The 16,537-nt window shown below is 35.9% G+C and overlaps 1 protein-coding gene across 2 annotated transcripts in view; it reads right to left on the reverse strand.

Moving 5' to 3' along the window:
• The window catches only part of ATP6V1A (ATPase H+ transporting V1 subunit A), a 48,951-nt gene that overhangs the window by 4,635 nt on the left and 27,779 nt on the right, over positions 1-16,537 (reverse strand). For both annotated transcript variants that reach the window (XM_081138781.1, XM_081138782.1), the window contains 8 exons: positions 15,759-15,910; positions 11,113-11,275; positions 10,488-10,596; positions 5,725-5,847; positions 5,515-5,629; positions 4,857-4,920; positions 3,018-3,221; positions 1,393-1,487 (listed from right to left, as the gene is read on the reverse strand). In XM_081138781.1, coding sequence (XP_080994907.1) covers positions 1,393-1,487; positions 3,018-3,221; positions 4,857-4,920; positions 5,515-5,629; positions 5,725-5,847; positions 10,488-10,596; positions 11,113-11,275; positions 15,759-15,910 — 1,025 coding nt within the window. The remainder of the gene's footprint in view (positions 1-1,392; positions 1,488-3,017; positions 3,222-4,856; positions 4,921-5,514; positions 5,630-5,724; positions 5,848-10,487; positions 10,597-11,112; positions 11,276-15,758; positions 15,911-16,537) is intronic.

The raw sequence follows: 16,537 nt of genomic DNA on the forward strand, positions 1-16,537 counted from the left end.
TATAATCTAATCTCTTTGAGGATCTGGTTTTGTACAGTGCCGTTAAAAGAGTAACCCAAACGGTAAAATAACTGAGTTGTAAAGATTCCCTGGTGATAGAGAGCAGGTTCAAGTACAATGAATAAGAGAACAGGAAACAGCAATTTCCTGAAGTTAATACTAAGCCCTTTTCCACATTAAGGAGTTCATTTTCATTTACCCACATGCTGTAATATGAAGATACGCAAGCAAATATTCAACTGTGTTCACACATATTCTTATCAACTTTCTGACACATTAAAACACATTGGCATATATAATTTCATGCATACTCTCCACCACACTCTTTCCAAAGAGTTTCCCCCTTGTTGAGTTATCTTTGTGTGGATAATTGCTTAAGTTTCTGCTATACAGTAGATTGTTGAGCCTTACAGATTATATTGTCACATTTTCTGCTTGTCCTACATTTTGGAAATCCTTCTATTTGTTCAGTTCCCTCTCCAGTCTTATATAAGGCCAAATATAATTTGAGGGGGAAAAGCCAGCCTATGGTGAATGGACCAAATTATCAAAGTTTAAAGAAAATGGAAACTTTAAATAAGCCATGTTAATAGCAGATACAAAAATTTTTAAAAAAAGCACCGAGAAGTAGTACCAGGGGCTGGCAGGGCACCTATCAGGGACTTTGGTAGAAAGAAAAGAATAGACTCTTGTGAAATAAGGCAGGAAAGTAGAACATTCTTTAGGAAAAGAGTGGAGGAGACATGGGCAGTGCTAAGATGTAGTGGGAAAAGTTTCTGAAAGAGGCAATGATCCTCAGGATCTGCATACTAAGCTACAACTTAATCTAATTAAAGATGGTTAGGTAATGAGTTTTTTGCTTACTTGTTATAACTGGACAAGTGAGCAAAATCCAGACAAGGGGACATATTAGATTATTAGATGTCTGTCATGAAAATAAAAATGGTTTTTAATGTACGCAGCTCCTCCTTCAAAACTCAATAGAGCCCTGCCAAGGTTGCAGGCTCGATCCCCAGTCAGGGCACACACAAGAATCAACCAATGAATGCATAAATAAGTGGAACAACAAATTGATGTTTCTCTTTCTTTCTCTCTCAAATCAATAAATAAAATTTAAAAAAAAAAATCAAAATTAAAACTTTTTTAAAAACCTCGATAGAAAATCCTCAAATAAAAAAGCAATAGCGGTACAGCATAGGGAATACAGTCAATATTATTGTACTAACTATGTATGGTGTCAGATGGGTACTAGAATTATCAAGGTGATCACTTTGTAAACCATAAAAATGTCTAATCACTGGCTGTATATTTGAAGCTAATATAATATTGTATGTCAACTGTAATTGAAAAATAAAAAATAATTTAATAAAAAGGAATAGCAGGATAGGTTACCTGTCATAAGGAGTATATCCATTTTGTTGTAGGAAATCATCTTTGATAAGTTTGGCTACCTCCAAAGTGATTTTATCTGTTTCTGCTAGAGAAGCCTAGAAGAAAAAAATATACATAATTTTAGAAATTTACTTCCATAATGTGGGACCATGGTAGTAATCAACAAGCAAGCAGAAGTTATCTAACACACACAATCACCCACCATTTATAAATTCACTTCATAACTATTTTTTGATTGATGTTCTTTTTTATTGTAGTAAAAAACATAATGTAAACTTTATCATCACCATTTTTAAGTGTAGTTCAGTGGCATTGTGAAACAGATTTTCTTAACTTTTCACCTTGCAAATCCGAAACTCTACACCCATTAAACAACAACTCTCTCTTTTTCCTCCCCCCGCAGCCTCCGGTAACCACCATTCTACTTTCTTCTTGCTACAAATTTCACTACTTTAGATACCTTATATAAGCGGAATCATTCAGTATGTCTTTTTGTGACAAATACTTGTGTATAAAAAGGGGATATGTACATGCTCAGTGATCAAAAGTAACCTCACAGGGTAATCTGATAATAGATTTCTATGGGCAGGTCATGGTGGGTAGAATCCAATCCTCTTAGCCTTAGTGCTCCTGAAAAAATGTATTTTAATAGATCCTACCTCTACCCCCTCTAATTTGGTTGGTGACAGGTACAGTCTATTTCAAGAAATAAAAGTAAAATCAAGCCCTGGCCGGGTGGCTCAGGTGGCTGTAGTATTGTCACGCACACCAAAAGGTTGTGGTTCAATTCCCAGTCAGGGCATATATCTAAGTTGCAGGTTAAATCCCTGGTTGGGGAGCATATGGGAGGGAAGCAATCAATGCTTCTCTCTCAAATCAATAAACATATCCTTGGGAAGGATTTAAAAAAAAAAGTAAATCAAGAGTTTCTTTCTCACCTACAGTAAAGCCAGGACCATATTAAGTGGTTGAAAAGAATATAAAGGCCCTAACAATTTAGTTACTTCTTTTAACTGACCACTCTGAAGTGAATATGGGCAAGCTCTGTAACTACTCTGACCAAAGCAATAAGACAGAAATGATATTATACTAGTTTTGGGGCCCTGGCTTAAGAGGCTGGTGGCTTCTACTTCCTTTCTTTTTTTTATACTCATTTTGAGAGCCCTGAACTGCCACGTGGACATGCCACATAGAGGGAGAAATGCCCAGCCAACCCTTAGCTGTTCCAGCCATCCCTTAGCTGTTCCAGCCATCCCAGACCAGGTACCAGACATGTGAAGGAAGAAACTTTCAAATAACTCCAGTCTAAGCCATTATATGACTGCAACTGTAGGTGGATCCCAAACAAGAATGCCCAACTGAGCCCATCAAACCCAAAACCATGAGCACTAAAACACTTTTAAGCCACTGTCAGTGATTTGCTAGTCAATAGAAAATAAAAACAATAATCACCTTTTTACCTTTCACAACATAAAATAGGTCTCTCAAATATCTGCTAGATAAAGAAATAACTTATAATTCTATTAGTTTAAATATATTTAATAAGTACACATTTTGTTTGGCAGAATCTGCATATCCAAGGTTCTATTTGTCCTACAACACTCCAGTGGGATTTTACAACTCACCTTTCCCACAAGCTGTACGATTTCTGCCAGATCTTCTTCCTCTTGCAGAATCTCCTTAGCTTTGGTCCTCAGAGGAACAAACTCTGTGAAGTGTTTGTCATAGTACTCGTCCAAGGCACGCATATACTTGCTGTAGCTGATTAGCCAGTTGACAGAGGGGAAATGCTTACGTTGAGCTAGTTTCTTATCTAAGCCCCAGAACACCTGATTTTAAAACAAAACAAAGAAACAAGCAAACAACAATAATTTTTCTTTAAAAATAAAAATTTTTTAAAAGTATCAAGGTATATTTGTTGTCCTAAATACGCAACTCTATATATTTTTTTGGTCAAATAATATATCTTTTTAGTACATACCAAGTATAACTGAAATAGAATAAAACTTGCAATTAAAAAATATATTCCTCCCTGCCAGTGTTGCTCAGTGGTTGAGCATTGACTTAGGAACCAAGAAGTCACGATTCAATTCCTGGTCAGAGCACATGCCTGGGTTGCAGGCTCAATCCCCAGTAGGGGGTGTGCAGGAGGCAGCCGATCGATGATGTTTCTCATCAATGTTTCTATTTCTCCATCCCTCTCCTTTCCTCTCTCTCTAAAAATCAATAAAAACATATATATGTGTATATATCTATATCTATATCTATCTATATATATTTCTTTCAATTTCAGGATAGACAGTATCTACAAATCAAATTCAAAATTTATCTGAATTTCCTTGTGTGTCAAATTGGATAGCAAAAAGAAAAATTGTTTTGAAGATTATTATGGTACAATACAAACAGAAGAAACAGAAAATGCCTACTGAGAGAGAATAGACACTTAATTTTGATTTTTAAAAAATCCTCTAAATGTTCTGACTAAATGCAGTTCCCTGTCACAAAGGTCTAATCCAGTAAGACCTGACAGTTATTTTTCTGAGGCTAAACATTCACATTTTATATATCCCTAACTTTACTCCCCTTTTTCCTACAATTTAAAACTCAAAGTTTTAGCAAAAGTTAAAGACCTTGAGAGTTATACATTTAGCCTCTGCCATTTCTTTTAATATGATGCTGACAAAAACATAAGCAAATGCTTTCCCCCCACATGAATACATATACTTATTAATGTATCTATTTTTTATTTTATTCTTTTTACCATAGTCCTATTTGTACACATCTTTCATTTAGGCTTCTTTTAATGGCCAAGTTGGCTAACTATCCACTAACATTCAAGTCTTGTCACTAGGAAGCAGCTGCCTAGGCAGAAACTACATTTTTCCAGCTCTGCTTTCATCTGATTTGGCCAACAGAATGAGTGGAGTACAGGGTCTGAGCCAAAGGTTTAGAAAGCAGGTGTGCCTTCTCCAGTTTCCCTTTGTGCCAGCCAGATGCAGGCGAGGAGGCAGCAGAGCCACAAGATGAAAGGAGGCATGAATTACTACTGGATGGAAAAGAGCTGCCCTCTGATAGGATCATCTGCCTTGGACCAAACCATGAGGAGAAAAAAACTGCTACTGAGTTTTAATCATTACACATCTTTGGGCCCATTTGTTTCTACACCTGAAGTTACTCTAACTTTAAGGGCACTATTACTCTAATAAAACTTTGCTACCCCAGATATATTTCCTACTTATAGATACTGTTTATTATAAACCTCAGGTAAAGAGCTAAGAAAGAACAAATAGCATTAAAGGCTCTCAGTGATAAGAATGTTCATAAAACACTAAAACAGACTTTATCATTCCCTACTCTTTATAACTAAATTAAATACTTCATGATGGATTTGGATAACATTAGAACAGGTGGGGATGAGGGGAAGGTTGCAAACTCCGAAGTTGGCTACACTAGAAAAGATATACCTGAACAATACCAAGAGTAGCAGATGTAACTGGGTCAGAAAAATCACCACCAGGTGGAGAAACACTAAAATTAAAAGATAAAAATAGTTGTTAGAAATGCTTTAAAAAAAGAAATGCTTATAAAAAATAACTTGTATATGAAAGTCAATTTTAATGTGAATGACTTTTTAATATAACTTTAGTAATGGCCTTTGGAAAGAAAATTTTACATAAAAATCTTAAATAGAAACCAGGACTAATTATCAAATAAGAATGATAACAATTAAATACCTTCTAGTATGAGAAATGAGACAGACATTTATTATAAGCAGTTTCAGTAATCAAACAGATTAAGCAGGAAGGAAAGAAAAGGTCTGAGAACAAAGTATGGCTTTATGTAGTGATCATGAATCTGCACATTGTTTTTATCATGATAAAATCTTACCTTAAGGTGCTATAATTTTCTAAGTTATTCCTAGGATATTGTGACTTAAATGTAAAAAAATCAGTCAAGTCACATTTGTGGAACCAGAACATACAGAAATGACCTAAAGAGCTCCTTGGGTGACTCTGATGTGCAACTTGGGTAAGAATCACTGCCCTCAGAGGGGGCTAAATATTTTCTCTTTAAAATACATGACCCCTTTTCCCTTGAAAAGTAAACAATTTAGGTGCTTACGCTCCTACAATGCTGACACTCCCTTCTCTTTCAGGATTTCCAAGACATTTCACCCTGCCTGCTCGCTCATAGAAAGAGGCCAGACGGGCACCAAGATATGCAGGATATCCACTATCTGAAAAATGAAAAAAAATGAAAAAAGAGAGGTTCTAGGGCAGCCCCCCAAAATCTATCAGTTTTGTTTACATAATAAGTAGTATAAAGACTTACCTGCAGGCATTTCAGCTAAGCGACCAGAGATTTCTCTAAGGGCCTCAGCCCATCTAGAGGTAGAGTCAGCCATCATACTGACATTGTAGCCCATGTCACGGAAATATTCTGACAGTGTAATTCCTAAATTGGGAAGAATACTATAAGTTATAATGCTATAGTGTATAACCCTGATTTTTTCACCCTTGAGAAAACTTTAAAGCAATAAGTACATGAGACAGACTGCTGTTTCACCAAAATCTGTCTTTTGGGCACACAGCTGAATTCTATTTCCTAGCCTCCTCTGCATTTAGATATGGCCATGTAACTGACCTCTAGCTAATGAAATATAAGTCAAAGTAATGTGTTCCACTGCTAGGCAAGCCATACAACCTTCCATGTTCTCTCTTTTTTCTGGCTTACCAAGAGGGAGAGGGCTCTCAGGAGATCTGGAGGGCATGTGCTGAAATGAAAGTTATTTTCAGCCTCGGTCCACCCAGAGTGACAGAGTAAAGAGTCCCCTGATCACCTTAAATAAACATCTATTATTACTGAGTAACTGTATTTGGATTTATTTGTTGCCATAGCCTAGTCTACCTTAATATGATACACATTCTAAAGGGTAGAAAAAGCCCAGCTGGTGTGGCTCAGAGGTTAAGCATTGACCTATGATCCAAGAAACCGAGATTTGATTCCTAGTCAGGGCACATGCTCAGGTTGCGGGCTCTACCCCTAGCAGGGGGTATGCAGGAGGCAGGCAATCAATGACTCTCATCATTGATGTTTCTCTCTCTTCCTTCCTTTCTCTGAAATCAATAAAAACATATTTTTTAAAAAATAAAATAAAGGGTAGAAAAAGACGTTTTTCTCTGTTCTTACCCCTATTAATATAATTAAGTTTGAAATTAATTTCCAATATAGCTTTTGTCTACATATTACACACATATGCACCAAAAAAACCCTCAACAAATTAGCTTGTTTGGTTATTTTTCAAAAGTAGCATATGTTATTAACATGAGTAATGTCTTAATTATCCAGATCATTCTGCTACGCAGATCAAGTCCTGTCCCACCAATAAAATCACATATATAGTAAACCACTTAGAAGAAGCTAATATACAGAAAAGTGCTGGATTCTAGTTCCTGTACTGTCATTAACCTTAGCTAAGTAACTTCATTTCCCAGTGAAGTTTCCTAACATGTTAAAATAATAAAACTCTTGCCCTATCTACCTATATGCACTAGATTAAGTGACACACATAAATACCCTCTGAAAAGTACAAAGAACTATGGAACTCTAAGATATTAGAAATGTACCATTGTTGCTACATTATAAGAGTCTCAAAATCTATGGCTCTAATTCCTTTATTTTACTAGGAAAAAAACCAGAGATTTATAGTAGGTAAAACAAAATAGTTGCTGGAAAATTCAGCACTTAACTATTATCATAGTACTTATTTCAGAATAAAAAGTACTGATTTCCAAAAAATAGTTCCATTAACTAAGTCTTTAAGAAATATTACTTATCATTATTAAGGCTTAAAAAACAATAATTATTACATATTTCAATCTGATGATAGGATCAAATCCTGTCTTATACAAGCATGGCTATGTTTATGTTTCCATGATGGCATTCATTAACACTTGTGTGTATATATTAGAAAGACTTGGTAGAAGAGACAGATACACATGAGTAAACCTCAAAGAAGTTTCGTAGGCCTAAAGATCAGCGCCTACATGAGGAAAAAAAAACAAAAACCTCAGACAAAGCCAAAAAATGAACAAACTGGGAAAACATTTGCAACTCATGACAGATAAGACTAACTTCAAAGAACTTTTACAAATCAGTCTAAAAAACAACTACTATCCAAAAGGAAAAGAGACAGAAGGTTGGTTTTCAAATGATTAATATACACAGGAAGGGCAACAGATAATTCACCATTAAGAAAAACCGACTAAATAGGCATTTAATAAAGCAATTTCATTTTCTAATCTACGTGTGCTGGGTACATGGGTGTTCACTGTAAGATTCTTTCAACTTTTCTATATGTTTGATAACTGTTATAAGAAAACACTGAAAAATTAGCATTGGTGAGATGTGGCGAAACAGAACTCTGGTCCATTGTTACTCCTTTTTGAAGGGCTATCAGAATCTAAAATCTGCATTAACAGTTGTATTTTAGCAATTTTGCTCCTAAGAACTTACCTTACAAAATGGACCAAGAAATGCACACACAAAACATGCAAAGAAATGTTGTAAAAAATATGCGTAAGAATGTTTTAGTGAGAGCATTTAAGATCTTACTTCCTGACATTGTCATCAATTTGGCTCAAATAAAGTCTTACATAAGTTTAACAAAAAGAAAAAAAGAAAAAGAATGTTTTAGTGATGTAAATTTTGTGATAGCAAAATAAATAAATAAAATAAAAAACTACCAATAATCCAAGAATCTACCAAAACGATGCTGGTTAAATAGATTCTGATATATCCATACAAAGGGATACTGTGGAGCCATGTATAGACTTCTTGTCTTAAAATAATAGATGAATGTCACTTTCTCCTTCTTCTCATAAAAGTAACCACTAAACAAGAACAAGGACATAGAAAAACAAACTCCATCATCAAAAATTAGGGGTCATATTTAGCTCCACACCAAAATAATGAGGAAAGCCATCTAATGAGGTAAAGAAACAAAAAAAAGATGTGGGAAGACACAAAGAATTTACCTGAGGCTGCACATCTCAGATTAAATTTCTGCAAACCAAGAGAGACCTCCTGAGGGGCAAAACCAAGAATCCTTTGTCTGAGACACTGCAAAAGGGATTAAGGAGTAGTGGTAGGTGTTCCTTGGACCCAACAGGCATCAAGGAGAAGGAAGATGGGGACAATGAAACACAGGTAGGCACTCCTACTTTTCAGTAAGTAAAAGGTGGGTGTGAGCAGGGTTGAAAGGAAAGAAATCACTGTAAGTGACCTTGTAGCTGCAAACTTCATTGGAAGGAGAGGAAAAGAGAAAAATAACTTAAACAATTCCATGCTATAACAAACTTCACAGATTACCATAAGGAATTCCTGCTATCTAGACCATAGCAAAAGCCACCCCCTCCCATCTCCTGCAAAGATGAATAATAGTATTAATAAACATCAGTATAAGAACCCCCTCCCAAAAAAATACAAGAAGAAAATAGAAGAGCAAAATACAATGATGGCAAAGGAACAGTTTTTAAACTGTGACTGCAATTAATTAATGAAAGAAAATCTTTTTTTTTTTTAAATATATCTTTATTGATTTCAGAGAGAGGAATAGAGAGGGAGAGAGAGAGATACAAACATCAATGATGAGAGAAAGTCGTTGACTGGCTGCCTCCTGCATGCCCCAACTGGGGATCGAGCCTGCAACCCAGGCATGTGCCCTGACCGGGAATCGAACCCCGATTGCCTGGATCCTAGGATGACGCTCAACCACTGAGCCACGCCTGGCCAAGCTAAAAGAAAATCTTAACGCATCCTGCCGCAAAGTAAAATCTCAAGGAATATATAGTAAGATCAGAAAAGATGTTTCATAAACCAGCAGAACTCAACAAAGAGGTGGAAGAAAACGAAGGTTTCATTAGAAGCAACATAAAAAATAAATGCCATTACCTTGTGAACTTATGGACAAAAGGCTAAATAAAAAGGATTGGAGAGGAAATGATACACGTGGAAAGAGATAAAGGAGATTCAGTATGTCTAGTTTGAAGAAGATAACCATAATGGAAGAGAAGTTTCAGAAACAATTCTCAAAAATTTACCAAAATTAAAAACATATTCATAGATGAAAAGGTATACTCTCTCAGGAAAAATTTATCCCAAAATTTTATACTCAAACAAACTATTGTTAAAATATAAAGACAGCAGAAAAAAAAAAAAACTTATAAAGAAACGAGAATTCAGGAAATATACTTTCCATAGCCTTTCTTGAAGCAACTTCCAAAAATTTTAGCCAACCACCAAACAGATGAAGAAATTATAGCCAAAGGACTGCAGTGAACACTGACTCCATTTTGCTATAGGTCTAAGATTAATACAGATATTGGATTTATGGTCACAGAATAGAAGGTAAATATTATAAATCCTGAAAATGTAGAAATAAAAGTCCCAAAAGCTGGGATAGAAGTGGGAGCAAAGATCGAAGGTATTATATAAACACACTGCTATTCTTATCTTTCATATCCAGGAGTAAAAATATAATAATTCAAAGCTGATGATTCAAATTTTAGAGATAAAGGCATATTCAGAAACAGATTGATGGTCAAAAGTATAAGGAAAAAGCACCGTAATAGAACATACATAATTTTATAGTCATTAAAAAGGTTGGGGCGGCTTATAAAAATGTCTTATACTAACATATTCTCAAGATGTAATAAGTTGCCCGGCTGGTGCTGCTCAGTGGTTAAGCATCCACCCATGCACTAAGAAGACGCTGTTTTGACTCCCAGGCAGGGCACATGGCCAAGTTGCAGGCCCCATCCCATAGGGGGTGTGCAGGAGGCAGCCAATTGATGTGATGTTTCTCTCTCTCCCTCTCCCTTTCTCTCTCTAAAATCAATAAGAACTTTTTTTTTTTTTAAAGTTGGAAAAAAAAGATATAATAAGTAAAATATTTTTTAAAAATTAGGGATATGGTTATAGGTACAGAGTATTTTAGAATGAAAGAAAAGTTCTTGGGAAAAGAAAAAGTTTGGTGCTAGCTCTAAACTTAAGAACCAATTTTAATTGCTTTTATTCCAATTCAATATACTCACCAGTATAAATAGAGGCTTCTCTGGCAGCTACAGGCATGTTGGAGGTATTGGCTACCAAAGCTGTCCTCTTCATAATTGATTCTACCTTACCATCAACTTCCATTGTAAGCTAGAGGTAAAACAATCTATTAGTGATCCTCTTAATTTCTAAATAGAACATTTGTCTCTTTTTTACAACCTGTCTATATTTAATCTCTCTTTTAATCAGTGTTGCCAAAGTAATACTCCTCATCATTCCAACCTCATCTCCCTGTCCCAACTGTGCCATAAAAATGATAGCCATTATTTCCATTTCAAAAGTGAAATCCACTATTTTATGGAAAAAGGAATATTACTACAGTAACCTAGAAAATCACATAAAGCCTATTGTCTACTTTACATTTCTCGCAATAACTGAAAACCACCAGACCACAAAAAGAAACTTTCAAGTGTCTGGCTGAGCAATTCAAATTCCTTTCTTTAAATATACAGATTGAATCATATGTATAATTAGAAAGCTCCTTAAAAGATCCTTGACAAATGAGAGCAATGCTCCAGATCTAACACAAAGCTTTATTAACTGCTAGTGAAAGTTGATTAGTAGTATTTTCTCTAAAATATTATTTGAAACTTTATAGATACAGACCTCTGGGAAGTCACGGAGGACTTCAGACATCTCATTTCCTCTTTCACCACATCCTACATAGATGATTACATCGCTATTGGAATACTTAGACAGAGACTGGGATATCACTGTCTTTCCACAGCCAAAAGCCCCAGGGATTGCAGTAGTTCCTCCCTGTACACATCTAAACAAGGAAAACAAAGTGTGAATTACTTTACTTGCTAATAAATACTAGTAAGTAAAATAGGTGTGAGTTAAAAAAAGCACTTTGAAATATTTTCATGTGATCTATGTACACACACACAAAGATAGATATAATTGACTGCTTCCCTAGTTTGTACTTATAATAATGTTGTTTTTTAAATCATTGATCATCTCTATCATCTTTAATAGCTAAAAAGTGAAAGTATATTCCACAAGGTACCTTAGGAAAAGGGATACACACACAAAAAAGATAAACAAAACAGAACTAATGATATTCTGAATACTTATCAAAATTAATTCATGAAAGGACAATATGTGAATTAAAGCTAAAATAAAAATATAAACAACTTTTGAAAGTTGTCTCCTGAGGCAAAAAATAAGACCTTAAATTCCTATCTTGCTGTCAACGAACAGAGACTTTTGCTAAGGTGCTAAGTCAATCTCTTTTATCCATCCAAGAACTATTTACAAAGTACTTCCTAGGCATTAAAAACTGTGCTTGGAGATGCTAGAAAGACAACAGTAAATAAGATAACCATGTCTGCCCTGGCTGGGTGGCTCAGTTGGTTGAAGCATCATTCCATACACCAAAATGTTGTGGGTCCGATTTCTGTTCAGGGCACATAACTAAATTGTAGGTTCAATCCACGTTTGGGGGTGCATATGGGAGGCAACCAATCGATGTTTCTCTCTCACATTGATGTTTCTCTCTCTCTCTTCCTTCCCCTGTCTTTAAAAATCAATAAAAAACATATCCTTAGATGAAGATTAAAAAAAAAAAGATAACCATGTTTCTGTATTCAGAGTGCTCACATTCAGCGGGGTTAACTGCAGTCAGTTGGTGATTACAGTACTATTTAGCAGCCACTTTCAAACTTTCCCTAAAATGTGGCAGTGGAGAGTGAAATAATCTTAAGGGCAGAGGAAAGTGAATGCTGCGGTACGTGTGTGTGTGCTCACACACTGAATGTGGGTATGGGGTGGGAGGGTCTAGGCAGGAGAAATGAGATGTAACACTAAAGGAAATTTCTTTGTAATAAAATTCACTAAAACACTGCATCCTTAAAAATAATGGACCTTTTTTTCAACATAAAACTAACATGCATTAAAATCTTTCCTCTTCCAAACCTTCCAGTGACTGATAAATTCAGAAAGCATGCCCATTCTTCCTATGGCTTTATATACATCTTTCAAATCACTATTAACCTGGGGAGGCTGGCTGGGTGTGCCCCAGTTTGCAATCCAATGTGAAAAGTGCTATCACAGAAAACAACCAAGGCTTGTGGGAGTAGACAGGAAGGGGTGACAAAGTTAATGTTGGGTTGGAGTAGGGTTAGGAAAGTCTCCCTGAAAGAAGTTAAGACCTGAAAGGAAACAGAAATTAGCCAGATAAAGGAAGTAACATTTTCAGCAGAGGGAACAGCATGGCTAACGATCCAAGAGGGAGCACTGTAAGAAATTAACAGTTCTTGGTATGCCTGGAAGGTGGTATATAAGGAAGCAGTTGGGCAGTTAAGTGGCTGAGACAATACTGAAAGGTAAGCAATGGCCAGATCATGGGTGGATCTGTAAGGAGTTAAGGAGTGTGTATTTATTTTAAAAGCAATGAAGAGCACTGAAGGGTTTAAATGGATCACTATGTAATATGGACAACCACTTTGAAAGAAGGCAAGACTGGAGAGAGCAAGTCTGATTAAGTGAGGTTATTGCAGGAATTAGGGTTAAGAGCCTTAATTAGGGTCATGGAGTAGGGATGAAAGATGTAGATAAGAAATATATAGGAAAAAGAATAAAAGCACTTGTTCAGTAATGAGATGTGGTAGGGTAAAAATAATCCTTGAGAGAAGTAACAGATTTTAGATTAGGCATTCACTGGATGGACAATGATGACATTTGTTGAGAGAAGTAACAAAGAAAAATGAGAAAGTTTTAAAGGAAGTGGTAATTAAGATGATTACTTTAGCCCAGTCAGCGTGGCTCAGCGGTTGAGCATTGACCTATGATTGAGGAGATTGCAGTTCAATTCCCAGTCATGGCACATGCCCAGGTTGTGGGCTCGATCCCCAGTGGGGGCGTGCAGGAGGCAGTCAATCGATGACTCTCATCATTGTTGTTTCTATCTCTCTCTCCCTCTCCTTTCCTCTCTCTGAAGTCAATAAAAATATATTTTAAAAATAATAATAATAAAATAAAATTAAAAATTAAAAAAGAGGTGATTACTTTAGTTTTGAACATACTGACTTTGAGGCACCTGTAGGACATTCAAAAGGAGAGGTATATGAGCCTGGAACTCAGAAGAAATTTTGGATGAAGAAACAGATTTTGGAGTCTGTGTGTGTGTGTGTGTGTGTGTGTGCGCGCGCGCGTGTATATGAATATTTAAGTCATGAGAGTGGATGAGGTCATCCAGAGGGCAAGATATATAATGATGAGAAAAAAGGTCCTAGAAGAGGAAAAACTCTAAGAAGCATCAAAATTTAGGGAAAATAAACCTGCAATGGAGAATAAGAACTTGTGGAGAGAAGCTAATAGGAAGAACAAAGAAAGAAGGTGTTTCAAAGAGGAAGAACTGGATAGAAATATCTAAAGTTATAGGAATTAAGAAAATACGGTGGTACCTTGGTTTTTTAATGTAATCTGTTCCAGAAGACCATTTGAGTTCTGAAAAGTTTGAAAAACTGAGGGATCAACAGCTGAGAGCTAGGCCTCAGGATCTTGCCTTCAGCAGAAGCCATGTGGCATGTTCGACTTTCCGAAGCGTGTTTGAAAACCGAAGCATTTACTTCTGGGTTTAGGCGTTTGAAAATCGAAATGTTCTCGTCAACGGAGACGTTTGAAAACCGAGGTACCATTGTACTAAAACTTATCGATTGAATTATTGGTACGGGAGTTACTGATTATGTTAGTGAGAGTAGTTTCAGCCGAGTGTTGGAGCCAAGGGCAGAGTAGTATGGTGAATTAGAGTGGGAAAAGTGGAAACAACTATTCATTCTTTCCAGAGGTGTGGCTGTGAAAATGAGAACAGTGGAGGGTAGAAAGGGGAAAAGAGTAAGATGGCAGATGTTTTTTTCATTAGATGAGAGATAAAGGAAAGATAACTGATAGAGGGAGGTCTCAGAGGAAACAGGAGGTGGGATAAGCTCCAGAAAGAGAAAAAGAAGGGATAAACAGGAATGTCTGTTAGGTCAGCCTACTGGCAGGAAACTGAAGGAATTCCAAATCTGATGGCCTCTAACTTCTCTGTGAAGGATCTAGTACAGTCATTTGTTTAGAATGAAGGAGAAAGAAGAGTGGAACTGAAGATCTGAGGCAAGTGGAGAGGTTTCAAACAGGGGAGCAGGGGAATGATGATTAGGGAACTGCAGAAGGATTGCTACACAGTAATGAGAGACCAACTTGCACTGATTATTTTATTTTCTTAGCAGCCTGTGTGCAGACTTAGGAGAAGGAGATAATTGAACTGATTCATGGTTGGAATTTTGCCAGGTAGGTGTGACAGAAGACAAAGGAACAAGAACATTTAGTATACTAGCAAATATTTGTAGAAGTGACAGACTATTAAATTTAAGCTGAATAGTGAAGGATGTAGAAATAGGAGGTGCTGACTAATAAGAATGAGAGAATTATAGAACAATTCCAAGAGCAGGTTTGAGTAAGAGGTTGAAGGGTAAGTGGGTCGTATATAGGTTTGGTGCTCAGGGGTTGAGGGAGTTACTCTATCACAGCTTGTCTTGTCTGTGAATTAAATGAAATCATTTGTTGAAAGTAAAGCAAGGTATGGTAAAGGCTGAGATTCAATGAGAAAGGAGATTTTTGTTTTTTTAAATAATTTTTTCATTAACCCATCCCCTTCCCTCTGGCAACCACCACACTGCTGTTTGTGTCCACGAGTTCCAGTTTTATATCCCACATATGAGTGAAGTCATATGGTTCTTTAGCTTTTTTTTGACTGATTTACTTCACTTAGCATAATATTCTCAAGGTCCATCCATGTTGTTGCAAATGGCAGTATTTCATCCAGAAAGGAGTTTTTTGAGTAGTTGATTAAGAAAATGGCAAAGAGCAGACTACAAATTAAGAAAGATTGCTGGGGAGCATAGAGAGGCCAGTTTATTTTGGAAATCATCAATTTATAGTGATACCAATCTACTAATTTTAGGATAACTCAAAAAAAAAAAAAAATAGTTATATTGTTTTGGCAAAGATCTTCTTCTGGTAATTTTTTCCCCCTGGAAGTTTTAGAAATAATGTTTTTCTTTTGCAACTGTGGAAAAAAAAGGTTGTCTTCAATGGTTTAATTCTGTAATAAACATTGGAACTATATGAACATACTTAATTAGTTCACTATTATATCTCAGGATAAAATTTATAGGATTAGCACGTAAAATCTTTATTTATGAAATGTGAAACAGTAAGCACATATAATAACTCTGAGAGAAAACTGTGACACAGCTCAAACTTACGGAAAAAGGGCATCAAGGACTCTCTGGCCAGTCAACAAAGGATGATTAGCTGGCAACTTCTCAGTGACAGGCCGAACTTGACGTACAGGCCATACCTGGACCATGCTGAACTTCTCCTTTATCCCTTCAAATTCAAGCTCCAAGACAACATCCTATAAAAATACATCAGGATTTAAGTACAAATTTATGAACATTTATTCCTCTGAAATCAAAATAATCCCAGATTCTTCTTGGGGGTAGGGAGGTGTTCTGTGGAAGTGGGGAGGGAGGTTTATACTTTTTATTATAAATCTTTATATTCACTTCTAATTTTGAAAATCAGGTGTGTTTATTATTGTTTTTATGATTTAAAAATAGCTTAGGAGTTTTTGAGAAAGAGATTATCTCAAGTAATAGAGGAATGGTTAAATGAATATGGATATACATAGGGAGAAGTCTTGAAGGATACAGAAGATACTCCTGGGACTGAGGGAGAGGAAAAATCGATGTTTCATAAATTGCTTTCCATTCTTTTTTTTATTTACTTTATTATAATGCTCCTATATTGCTTTAATGAAAAACACATCTATTAAAGAACCCTAAAATATTTAATAAGGTTAAATATTTTAAAACATTTACGAAAGCAAAAAAATGAGTAATACTCTAACATTTATGAATATTGACATGATTCAGCTATTCACAAACAATCCCAAAGTCCATAGATCTATAGAAATCCATAATTCTGTTGATACATGAACCACTTCAGGGTGGTTCTTCCACATAAGAGTGAATGAGTAGCT

The sequence above is a fragment of the Miniopterus schreibersii genome, assembly GCF_964146895.1.
Source record: "Miniopterus schreibersii genome assembly, chromosome: 5".
Classification (NCBI taxonomy): domain Eukaryota; kingdom Metazoa; phylum Chordata; class Mammalia; order Chiroptera; family Miniopteridae; genus Miniopterus; species Miniopterus schreibersii.